Source organism: Equus quagga, chromosome 8, assembly GCF_021613505.1.
Source record: "Equus quagga isolate Etosha38 chromosome 8, UCLA_HA_Equagga_1.0, whole genome shotgun sequence".
Lineage (NCBI taxonomy): Eukaryota > Metazoa > Chordata > Mammalia > Perissodactyla > Equidae > Equus > Equus quagga.
Window position 1 is genome coordinate 132,647,574 of NC_060274.1, and position 11,813 is coordinate 132,659,386.

Genomic DNA, 11,813 nt, shown 5'->3' on the forward strand with positions numbered 1-11,813 from the left:
ACCTTCCAGGTCCTCCCTCGTCCACCTGTGTTTCTCTGTTACCTTCCTGGTCCTCCCTCATCCACCTGTGTTTCTCTGTTACCTTCCAGGTCCTCCCTCGTCCACCTGTGTTTGTCTGTTACCTTCCAGGTCCTCCCTTGTCCACCTGTGTTTCTCTGTTACCTTCCAGGTCCTCCCTTGTCCACCTGTGTTTCTCTTACCTTCCAGGTCCTCCCTTGTCCGCCTGTGTTTCTCTTACCTTGTTTATGTACTTCTTCCCCTTCTCTCCTCTAGATGTCTGTTTCTCTGTCCGTGGTCTCTTCTCTAGGTGACTTCCCCTGTGACTCACACTGAATTTTCTCTTATGCCACAGTTGCTGCAGTCCATCCCACCCAATTTTGTATTTCCCTATAGTATTTTCAGTCATTAATTCTGTGCTAGTCCAACTTCCCGACACAATATGGTAAAGTTTTTGAAGTCAGGGATCATCTCTTACCTCTTATTTTCCTTATACTGCCATCACTCATGATGTTTGGGTACATTTAATCCATAATACTCTTTCAGTAGGAAGAAGGTCACAGAATGAAACTCAGGAAGCTCACAGATTAATCCTGGCTCTGGGGTGACTCACTGACTTTGAGTAGATTATCTAACTTCTTTGCTTGTTTTTCTTGTATCAAAGCTCTTAGTAAGAAAACTGGCTTTACTGAAGCATGTACCTTTTTGAAATAAAAAAATTATGTTTGGTTTTGCAAACTCAGTATGTTCTAGGAGAATAGGATGTTGGTGGGCTGTGTGGTAGTATTTTCAAACCAAAGCTCAATCGTTTGATGTGACTTTTTTTTTTTTTTTTTGCTGAGGAAGAGTGTCCCTGAGCTAACATCTGTGGCCATCTTCTTCTATTTGCATGTGGGCTGCCACCACAGCGTGGCTCAATGAGTGGTGTGTAGGTCCACACCTGGGATCTGAACCTGTGAACTCTGGGCTGCTGAAGCAGAGCGCACATACTTACCAACTACACAGCTGGGCCAGCCCCTAATGTGACTTTTTGAAAACACTTTTGAAAATTAGGCCTACATATATATATATCTTAAACGTTTAAGATGCAAGCAATGATTGTCATTTATGCCATGATACTTACTTTTGGCAAAAGCAAGAAGACTCTCCTTATTAACTTTAAACCTTTTAACCACTTTTCTTTTCAATAATGAGAAATTTCTCTGAAGTCGAGGCCCAGTGCTAATTCCAGCATACCTTTGTTTTAAGGCCTATGTTCAGTATAATGAAGATCACGTTGAAAGAGATGTTCAGACTGAAGAGATAGAGACCAGGGAAGCGTGGACCCAGCATCCAGGGGAAGGCGCGGCTGTGTCTGGGGGTAAACGGCTTTTTGTTCTTGACCGTTGGTAGTTGAGTGTCTACTTTATTTTTGGTGTCATGTTTATTACCGTTCTTGTTCTTTGCTCTTGTGTCTTTTTCTTTGGTGTGGTTCTTAGTATGTGACTGTGGAAATACCCAGTGCTCTTCACAGGATCAAACTGGCTTTTGTGAGCCACTAACTCAGCGCTGAGCTGGAGGCCTGGTTGCAGCCTGACCTGGTTTGTAACACTTTTATTCCCAAACGTAAGGAAGAGTCCACATTCTAGTCAAGCACTTTACAAATATGCTTCTGGAACACTCTCTGCTCTTCACTTGGGGACAGTTTGTTTTCATTAATAGAGAATTTTCATATTTCAAGTACAGTTTCCAGACATGTTGCATCAGTGTACACCGAAGGCCCCCAGAACTCACAGTGTTCTGCTTACACTGCATTCGTTTCAGTTATTTCTAGGTAAATATTAGTTTCCCGGGACTGTTTGTTCTGAGGGATCGACCGTGTGGCGGCAAATCCTGCTGCTCCCTTTCCTCAGGAAGCCTCACCCTGAGAAAGTAACACACCTAAACGCATCGCTTATGTAGTAATTACATCGATGGCTTAACTGTTTTCCTTCATGCATTTAAGTAGAATCCCATTTACAGGCTTTCTGTGAAACAAGATGTTATCGTTTTTCAAGAAATCACAAGTACATCTAGACAATAAAATGGAAACTTTCTGACTGTCCTTCCAGGGCTCCTAGTGTCCTGTTGTAACACCTCTGAACTTAAGGTGTGCAATGCATGACTGTTTCAGAGTCAACCTTGTTGGGTTTTTTTGTTGTTGAGGTAACACTGGTTTATAACATAAATTTCAGGTGTACATCTTTATGTTAGGTTTCTGTGTGGACCTGGTTGTTTTATCTAACCTGTTTGTTTTAGGCAGTGGGAGTACAGATAGCTCTGATGCTGCAGCTGTGCCAAAGGTCGATACGCCGAGACTGTCCAGCTTTCTCCGGGCAGCCTGCCAGGTACGCTCTCTGATGTGTCTGTCCATGGTCATTAGCCCTTGTGTGCAGATGACCCCAGTAAATGTATTTGGCTACAAGTACTGTCTATGTATTTGGATTCTATCCCTTAATATTAATCGCTTACATTTTAAAATAAATGTAGACTAAAAAATGCATATTAAGTTGGCAAGGCATGCATACGTCTAGGGTAGTTGAAAGTAATAAACTCTTGATTTTAAAAGCATTGTGAAAATTTTCAAGATACATACAAAGATAAAGGGAACAGTATGGTGAACCCCGAGTATTTCAATAGTTACCAGTTTATGGCTGATTTGTCTCATCTGAGCCACCCACTCACCCCACCACTCACCTCTCAATTATTTTGTAACAAATCACACCACCATATGATTCCCTCCAAGAATATTTCAGTATGAATCTCTCAAATAAAAGGATCAACATTAGTGATATTCCTTAACGTCATCAAGCCTAAAGTCGAGGTTCTTATTTCCTCAGTTGTCTCATATATTTTGTGGGTAAGCTCCAATTTAAGTATAAGGTAGCAATTATTACAGTAAGCATTGTTGAACCCAGCCTGAGGATTTGGAACAAGCCTGTTTCTCCATCTCTGTTACTGACATCTGGTGGTTATTTGTTCCCCGGGCCACTGTTAGGGTCAGAGCCTGGTTTAGGAGATAAGACCATGCTTTCACATATTTTAATTTAATTGGCTTCTCTTTTAGTGTAAGTTCATGGGGCGCTAAGAGGAGGGAGCACTTAGGGGCGGTGTGAAGGGAAGGAGAGATGAGCTAGAGTAGGAATGAACTGAGGACGCGATGCAGGTGAGTAGGGGCAGACCTTGATCTCAACCTCTGCTTTATTTCTATACCCCAACCTCAGATGTGCAGTCCCCTCGGTTCTCCAGTAAACGTTCTTTCCCTCCCTTGGTCCCCTCGCTTCTCCGGTGGACGTCCCCTCTCTCCCTCGGTCCCCTCTGTTCTCTGGGGGACATTCCCTCCCTCCCCTGGTCCCCTCGGTTCTTCGGGGGACGTTCCCTCCCTCCCCTGGTCCCCTCGGTTCTCTGGGGGACGTTCCCTCCCTCCCCTGGTCCCCTCGGTTCTTCGGGGGACGTTCCCTCCCTCCCTCCGTGCCCTGAGTTCTCAGGTAGATGTTTCCTCCCTCTCTTGGTCCCCTCGCTTGTCCGCGAGACGCTCCTCTCCCTCCTCCAGTCCCCTTGATTCTCCAGGGTACATTTCTTCTGAGTCTGCCATGTCTCCCCCTCACTCATCAACTTCCTAAACACACCTTGTTAGAGCCATTACAGTCATTTTCTGCTTTTTCCAGGTCCTCACCTAACCCAGTGAGGACAAGTGTAGTGATGTGTCCATGATGTTTATACTCTTTCTATTCAAGAAAAGGTGCATGTCAGCCATTTTCCTTCTCTTGTTTTTTTAGCAATTTATTCACTCTAAACAACATCTAACGTTAAGTAATGGCTCTCCTATAGAGTTGATATTAATGGAACTCTACTTGTTGATTTCCACTGTTGTGCAGAACGAACAATTTTATTTCATTCTTTTAGTTTTTATCATGTATTGGAGTTAAGAAGTTATTTTAAGAAATGAACAAGAGGAATACATTTTTTTGTTTTGTAGAACTGAGTACATGTGACAGTGTTTCTTGACTGCTCACTTGTCTTTGAAAGGTGATTGCGGTTTTGCTCGAAGAGGATCGAGTGGCCGCTGAGCCCAGCTGGAGCCCCCGGATGCAGGACAACACCCTGCCTTTCAGTGACAGGTCCTCTCAGTTGAACACTAGCCTGCCGTTCCTGCAGAGTAAGAGGCGTCCCTGAATGTGTTTCTAAATCCAGTACTAAACCTTTATGTTGAAATAATGATCTTTAACATTATGTCTTACGTTAAAGTGACGGGGTTTATTGAATATAGAACAGAGAGAGGTTCAGCTTCTGAAGAACTCCAAAGTATAAGCTTAAATGTTATGTTTTCTTAAATGTTGTGTTAAAATTATGAAGAACACTCTCCTAAGATGATTAGAAGAGTGGCATGCAGCAATTTAAATGAATGAGATTATTTAAATGAATGGAAACTGAGGTTTTGTGTGTTTGTTTTAATTTCTGTTTGTTTTTCGGTAAAGTTATTCAGTTTCTTTTGATTTCTTGGAATAGAGAGACAGTAGGAGCAGCCTGAGAGAGTGTTTAGGTGAAAGTTGTGTGATTGACTTAGTTATGGGTGAGTAGCAAGCTCAACATTTCACTTAGGTCTTCTTACTTAGATTTTAAGTTAATCCATGTTTATGAAACACGAAATGCTAAACAAGTGAAGCCCGTGTGTTATCAGACATAAGGTGTGATTGCATGTAATCATTTAAATTAGTTTAAAGAAACTGCATTTGCATGACCAAATTTAAATTTCTTAAGCTGGTCCCCTCTTTGCTTTAAAGAAAAGCAGCTGAGCCAGCCCTGATGGCCTAGTGGTTAAGTTCAGTCCACTCTGCTTTGGCGGCCTGGGTTTGGTTCCCAGTTGCACAACCATACCACTTGTCTGTCAGTAGCCATGCTGTGGCAGCAGCTCATATAGAAGAACTGGAAGGAGTTACAGCTGGAATATACAACTATGAACTGGGGCTTTGGGGAGGAAACAAAAAAAAAAAGAGAGGAAGATTGGCAACAGATGTTAGCTCAGGGAGAATCTTTCCCAGAAGAAAAAACACACAAAAAAACAACTTTAAAGAAAAGTGACTAGTGAGGTAGTAGGTGCAGCTGTGGGCCTGGTCTGTGTGAAGAAGCCAGGAACCCAGGTGTGCCCAGTGGTCGGCTTCACCTGGTGCTCCCAGGCCTGTGTGAAGCCAAGGCATTCGTGCCACTCGTTCTAGGTGTTTCTTCTGTCTTGCTTGCTGTAGAGGGTTTTAGATTCATATACATTCTTCTTCATTTAACATTAAGAAAAATGACATTGTTAATTAAAAAAAATCTCGTGTTCTTTGATAGTATTTTTGTTTTTAAAAGCTAAGAGTTATCCTATTAGAAAAATAGTAAATGGTTTTATCTGTAGCAATCAAAACAAGGACGTCCACACTCCCACGCCCAGCCCACCTTGAGAAATGGGTGTTAAAGGAGCTGGTAAGTGATGCTGCTTGGCAGAACTGCAGGAAGTTGGATGATACACATCTCTAGAATCCTTCATAAGTGACAAATGATGCATGTGGGTTCCAAATGTGAACAGATGGAGGTTTTTCTTACTTGTTGTGTTTTAGTAAAATGAACTTGAGGTCATAGAAGGAAAATGAGATTGAGATGACAGGTGTCTGACAGACTGAGTGTTTCGTCTCACCTGGTGAACCAAAGTCTTGGTCCCATTACACCAGATCCCATTTGGGCAGCTTGGAGTTTGTGGGAGTGGCTAGTAGACGAGAGAGAAAGCCTGTTGTCCCGGGCTGCATTCTACTAAATTTGCAGGATTGCTTTTTAGCAAAACCATGAGGCCAGCGTGGGCAGTTTTCAGGTAGAACTGAGGCCATTTATCAAAACCCAGATGTCAGTCATCTGCAGCTTTGAAGGGACCATGTTTGTTTCTTCATTAAGCTGAAATGTATTTGAATATTCTTAAGTGTGTTAATTTAACATGGATTCTGGCAGATCACTAAAATGCAGAACTGTTTTTCTTCTTTTATCCCTAGATCGAAAAGTGTCCTGTCTGCATGCCTCCCAGGTTCAGAGGCAGACGGTGGTGTCTGTTCACGGGGTGGCTGAAAAGGCATTTGCCCCTGTGCTGGATGACAAATATGTGCTCTGTGTGTGGGATATCTGGCAGCCTTCAGGGCCTCAGAAGGTCCTGATATGTGAGTCGAAGGTACAACTTGGAGACAGTCACAGGTGTAATGAGAGGAAGGGTGGGCGGTGCGCGGAGGTTCAGTGTGGGGGCCAGCGACGTGGGAGGATGGGAAGTTACATGGTCATTTCCTCCTCCCCTCAGCCACCCTCAGCTCTTTCTGTACAGGTGTGACAAAGAACATGCATATGTCTGTTTTGACTCTAGAAATTCTTAGTTTGAGGATCAGCTCAGACCGAGGAGCCCAGCGTTGTCATAGCCTCTTTGGTTCATTGGGAATTAGCTGTCAGTGTAGCTCGAGGCTTAATGAAAACATTGGTCGCCCTGGGCATGGTCTGGGGTCCTAGAATATACTTCTTGGCCTTCACTCTTTGGGTCATGGGTATTTTAGAAGTTTCTTAGAGTGCCTGAGGTTTTCAGAGTCCTTAGTCTCATGTGTTTCCCGGCTCCTGGTTAATGGGGCCATGGTTTGATGACCGTGGAAGTACAGTGGGGGAGCTAGCTGTCTTACTGGGTTTGCATCACATTTGTATTTTCCTATTCGTATGCACTTTGACCTCAAAACCGTTGATTTCCACCAAATCTGTGGAGAAGAATAACTTTCACGGGTGTCAGTTTTGGGGGTTTGAAAACTAGCTTTTTGTGATATAGGATGTAAATAAAATGAGAAAGGGTGGTTTTGCCATTCCAGGCCCAGCTAATTGGGTTGAATGGAGGGCTCGTGGTGCACACCTTGTGTCCCCGGCTGTGTGCAAGGCTCCTGTGTCTGTGACCAGTGCTGCAGGGTCGGCTCACCATCCCTGCTTTCCACTTGAGAAGGCTGATGCTCAGCCACATCCTGCGGACTGTGTCCCACAGCTTCCAGGTGGAAGGTTCTTGAGCCTGTGGGGAACGGAGAGGGCCATGCCTCTGTGAACATGGCTCGTGTTTTCAGTCTCCAGCTTTCTGTGTGTGCCCTTTTAGGTCACGTGTTGCTGCTTTAGCCCTTTTAAAGCCTTCTTGCTATTTGCTGGAACAATGCACGGCTCAGTCGTCTTGTGGGATCTACGAGAAGACTCTCGGATACATCAGTATGTGAAGCTGAGTGACTGCTTCTGGACGTTCAGGACATCAACATTTTCTACTGGTCAGTGACACCTGCCTGCCGATCAGATGTCTCTAGAAAAGCCATGACAGATTCAGGAACGTCATTCAGATTACCTTAGAGGATGGAGTCTGACCTATGAGCAAAGGGGCGATTGATAATAGAAAAAGCAAAATTCCATCCAGGTGATGCACAGTCAGTGGCCAACATTGACTGGAATGTTCTGTCTTGGTAAATTTGTGGATTCCAAATCCTCAATGAGATAACTTTTAGTTTTAAATTTGCTTATGGCAAATTGGTATGTGTCCACTCCTGTGGCTTAGTTAATTCCACTAATGTGTGAAATAGAAGGAAAGTTAGTCTCCTCTTGGGGGACAAAAGGAACCAGAACAACTGGACCTGCCAGTATCCTTAGTTAGACTCACGTGAATACTTCGTGCCATGCGGCTCCCGTCGTAACCACAACCGCCACAACCACAGCTACAACCATCACAACTGCAACCACAGCCACCACCACAGCCACCACAGCCACAATCACAGATGCAACCACAGCATCCACAATCACAATCACCACCACAATCACAACTACAACAGTCACAACTGCAACCACAACCACCACCACATCTACAACAACAGCAGTCACAACCACCCCGGCCACAATCACAAGTGCAACCACAACATCCACAATCACAATCACCACCACAACTGCACCTGCAGCCTCAGCCTCCTGCTCTGCCCCCTGGTGGGCACTTGGTGTTCTGGGGCTTCCTCTCAGTGCTTCATGGATATGCATCCCCGCTGCTCAGGGAGAGGAGACTTGTCCAGGGTCTGCACTCAGAACCGACTGTCACTCTGTCTTCCTGTCCTGCCCATGCTTGGTTTTGTGTCTCCCCTTTCCCACTGGCCATGGATGGGTCTTCTGTCTCTGTAGTTTTACCTTTTCCAGATGTCAGATAAGTGGAGTCATGCAGAATGTGGAACCTTTGAGTCTGGCTTCTTTCACTTGCCTTATGCATTTGCAGTTCATCTGTGTTGTTGTGTGTGTCAGCGGCTCACTCTCCCTCTGCGGAGCAGTATTCCGCTGTGTGGACTAGGTTTGTGTCTTCACCCACCAGTCGGTGGACACTGGTTAATTCCAGTTGTTGGCGATTATGAATAGAGCCTGCCTCAAGGGCCTGTATCAAAGTGGTGGCACCACTTTGCATTCTCAGCAATTGTGAGTTCCTGGTGCTCTCCATCCTCACCAGCATGTGTATCACACGTCAGCTTTTTAGCCATTCTGATAGATGTGTAGTGCTCTGTCATTCTGGTTTCAATTTGCATCTCTCTGACTACATGAGAATATGGAGCATCTTTTTATAGGCTTATTTGCCGTTTGTCTTCTTTGGTGAGGTTCAGGTCTTTTGCACATTTTTAAGTTGATTTGTTCTTGCTTATTCTTGAGTTTTAAGAGTTCTTTGTGTATTTTGGATAACAGTCCTTTATCAGATGAGTGTTTTGCATATTTTCTCCCCATTTATGGCTTGTCTCTTCATTCTCTTAACCAAATAGTACTTTTAAACTTTCGTTTCCTAATCACCCCTTCGTGAAATGTTAATACCACATATATATTGTCCATCTCTTTAGTACTATATCTGTGTTTTATACATTAAAACAGCAATTTTTTTTGTCCCTCAACAACTAATTTTTGCCCCTTTGCGGATGATATTGCTGCTATCGAGAATGTTTGAGTTTATAGGTACCTTATGGGTTTGATGTTGTTAGAAAAGATGTCTTTTAAAGATGTGCATTTTCTGGGGCCGGCCCCGTGGCTGAGTGGTTAAGTTTGCATGCTCCGCTGTGGCGGCCCAGGGTTCAGATCCTGGGCGCAGACATGGCACCACTCGTCAGGTCATGTTGAGGCAGCATCCCACATACCACAACTAGAAGGACCTACAACTAAGATATACAACTATGTACGGGGGAGTTTGGGGAGATAAAGCAGAAAAAAAAAAAAGAAAGATTGGCAAGTTGTTAGCTCAGGTGCCAAGCTTTAAAAAAAAAAAAAAAAGATGCACATTTTCTAATGCTGCTGATGTTACTAATTAGCCTTTGAATTCACTACCATGTTCAAAACACTAAAACGCTCAAGTTTTTAAACTCTTTATCAAATAAATTACTCCATTAAAATAGTTCCTTCATTTTCTTTTGCCATCTAAGTATTGTCACTAAAACCTACAGTTTCCAGTGAGCTCCCAGTGGTGAGAGAACCGTGGAGCTTGTGCTGGAAACCCCCAAGTCAGGAGAGCAACCTCTGCCAGGGCGAGGCCCCTTCAGCCTCTCTGGGTCTGAACCCTGTTGTTTATTCGTTTCTGAGACAGTTTTGTCTTTTTCTTCATTTTCTTTCCTGAGTTCAACTCCAACTTTTGTTTTATTTCTTGCCGTTTTTCTATCCATTTCTGTTGTGGGTTTCTGATTCTGGGTGTTTTGTTTGTTTGCTTGCTTTAAATACCTTTCCTAATGCTTTCGAGGACATGGGATGCAGTCTGGAGTGGTGAACTTTGGTCTTCTGTTTCGAGCTTGTTTTTTGGGGGGAGAATTTTCATCAGCTTAAATGCTTTGATTTGCATTTTCTGTTTTTTCTTACAGTAGCTTTGTATGGAATTTGTCTGATTTTTTTCTACTCCTGGCCGTTTTGTAGGTGGATATTGCTCTACTAGTTTGTGAAGTGTCATTTCTCTGATGGTCCTGTTGCTCTGGGTGGTGGGTGGTTGGGGCTGGTGGATCTGTCCTCTCCCGAGTCTCCCCTCACTCCCTGCTCCCTGTGCTGCTCTGTCTGTGTGCCCCTCCTCCTCCAGAAGCAGTGCTGTTGTCAGTGTTCCCCTCCATCCTGCTTCACCTCCCAGCCCTGTCTATGCCTGGAGCTGGTGAATGGGCCACCAGGGTCCTGCCCTGGGAGTTAGATTTTCTCTCCGAGGGCGCTTTGGTCTGGCCTCCGTTCTGTCTTTGGGACTCTCTCTTACCGTGGAGAGCCTGACCCTCCTTCCCACCCTCCTGCCTGTAGACTCACAGAGATGTGGCAGCTCGTCAGAATTGGTGCTTGGAGGTCTGTGGTCTCCGTTTCATGGTAATGTGAAAGCAGTGGTCACGTATCATTTTGTCTGTGGCCCATGTTCGGAGGATGTGTCCCAGAAGCACCCATGTTTGTGCCTGCATAGCGTTAACTGTATTTCTGTGACTTGTGCTTACATGTGGTACTGTGTGCTGTAAATCCTAGATGGTGTCCTTACGTCAGTGAACCACCGCAGTCCTCTTCAAGCAATAGAGCCCATCTCAGCGTCTGTCTACAAAAAACAGAGTTTTGTTCTTTCACCCTTTTCTACTCAGGAAGGTACATGATCCTTCACTTCCTTAAAGTCCTTAAATCTAGTTATGAACTGTAGTTTCCTTGTTTACAGGCCGTTTCTTCTGTTTCTGTTTTCCTTAGAAATGTCAGGTTTGTCATTCCACATTGCTTCCTTGGACCAGAGTGGGGTTCTCAACATGTGGGTGAGTAAGATGTGCCTGGGCTCATGGGGCTGCGCTGACTGAATGCCTAGGCTCTCTGCCCTACTGTTTGTGCCTGGTCTGGGGCACGAAGACTGGGGGGACAACAACAGGCTGAGCTAAGACTGGAAAAGCAAGGGCAAGGCTGGGTCTACTGGGAATCCCCTGCAGGAATTCCTGTGGGAATGAGGAATGAGAACTGCAGCAGAGTCAGGGCCAGAGGATGGGATCAGGAGCATGTGCTTTAGAGGTTGTGCTGAGGCTGTTGGTAAGTCCCTGAGTGGAGAGAAATGAGACACGGTAAGAAAGGGATCGTTACTATTTAAAATATGGGTTCTGGGGCCAGCCCCGGGGCCTAGTGGTTAAATTCAGCATGCTCCACTTCAGCGGCCTGGGTTTGGTTCCCAGGTGTGGACCTACACCACTCATCAGTGGCCATGCCGTGGCGGCTCACATCCAAAAAAAATAGAAGGAGATTGGCAACAGATGTTAGCTCATGCCGAATTTTCCTCAGCAAAACAAAATAAAATATGGATTCTGAAGTTAAGGTGTGGTCTTTTTTCTGGAGCAGTGACATTCTTAGCGCCTAATATAGTATGCTGTCTCAATAAGAGCTACAAATGCTTAGATTGTTTCATAGTTATACTGATTAATATTCATTTTCAATATTCTGTTTCTAGGTGGTTGTTGAATTACCAAAGGCAGACATTGCAGGTTCAATAAGTGATTTAGGTAACTATTAAATAAAAACTTAATTTTAGTCGAGGTTTGGTAAAATGAATAGAGTTTAAAGAAACCAATAACTGCATGGAAAAAGAAGTAATTAACTACCTGAGAAAAATATTACAGTTGGTTATTATATAACCTTATTGACCATGGAACAAGCACCTTGGTCAGAGTGAGTACGTGCTACTCTAGTTGACTGAACGTTTTCATTTCACTAAGCTCTCATATGCTGGGTTTATAACTCTGTGTCTCTGTCCTGTGAGGAACGACAGCTCAGCACAGGCCTCTTCC

The 11,813-nt window shown here is 44.3% G+C and overlaps 1 protein-coding gene across 5 annotated transcripts in view; it reads left to right on the forward strand.

Moving 5' to 3' along the window:
- DYNC2I1 (dynein 2 intermediate chain 1) overlaps positions 1–11,813 on the forward strand; it is a 72,733-nt gene that overhangs the window by 45,287 nt on the left and 15,633 nt on the right. For all 5 annotated transcript variants that reach the window (XM_046669773.1, XM_046669774.1, XM_046669775.1 and 2 more), the window contains 8 exons: positions 1,246–1,357; positions 2,275–2,363; positions 4,045–4,174; positions 6,036–6,208; positions 7,151–7,313; positions 10,528–10,641; positions 10,738–10,799; positions 11,477–11,528. In XM_046669773.1, coding sequence (XP_046525729.1) covers positions 1,246–1,357; positions 2,275–2,363; positions 4,045–4,174; positions 6,036–6,208; positions 7,151–7,313; positions 10,528–10,641; positions 10,738–10,799; positions 11,477–11,528 — 895 coding nt within the window. The remainder of the gene's footprint in view (positions 1–1,245; positions 1,358–2,274; positions 2,364–4,044; positions 4,175–6,035; positions 6,209–7,150; positions 7,314–10,527; positions 10,642–10,737; positions 10,800–11,476; positions 11,529–11,813) is intronic.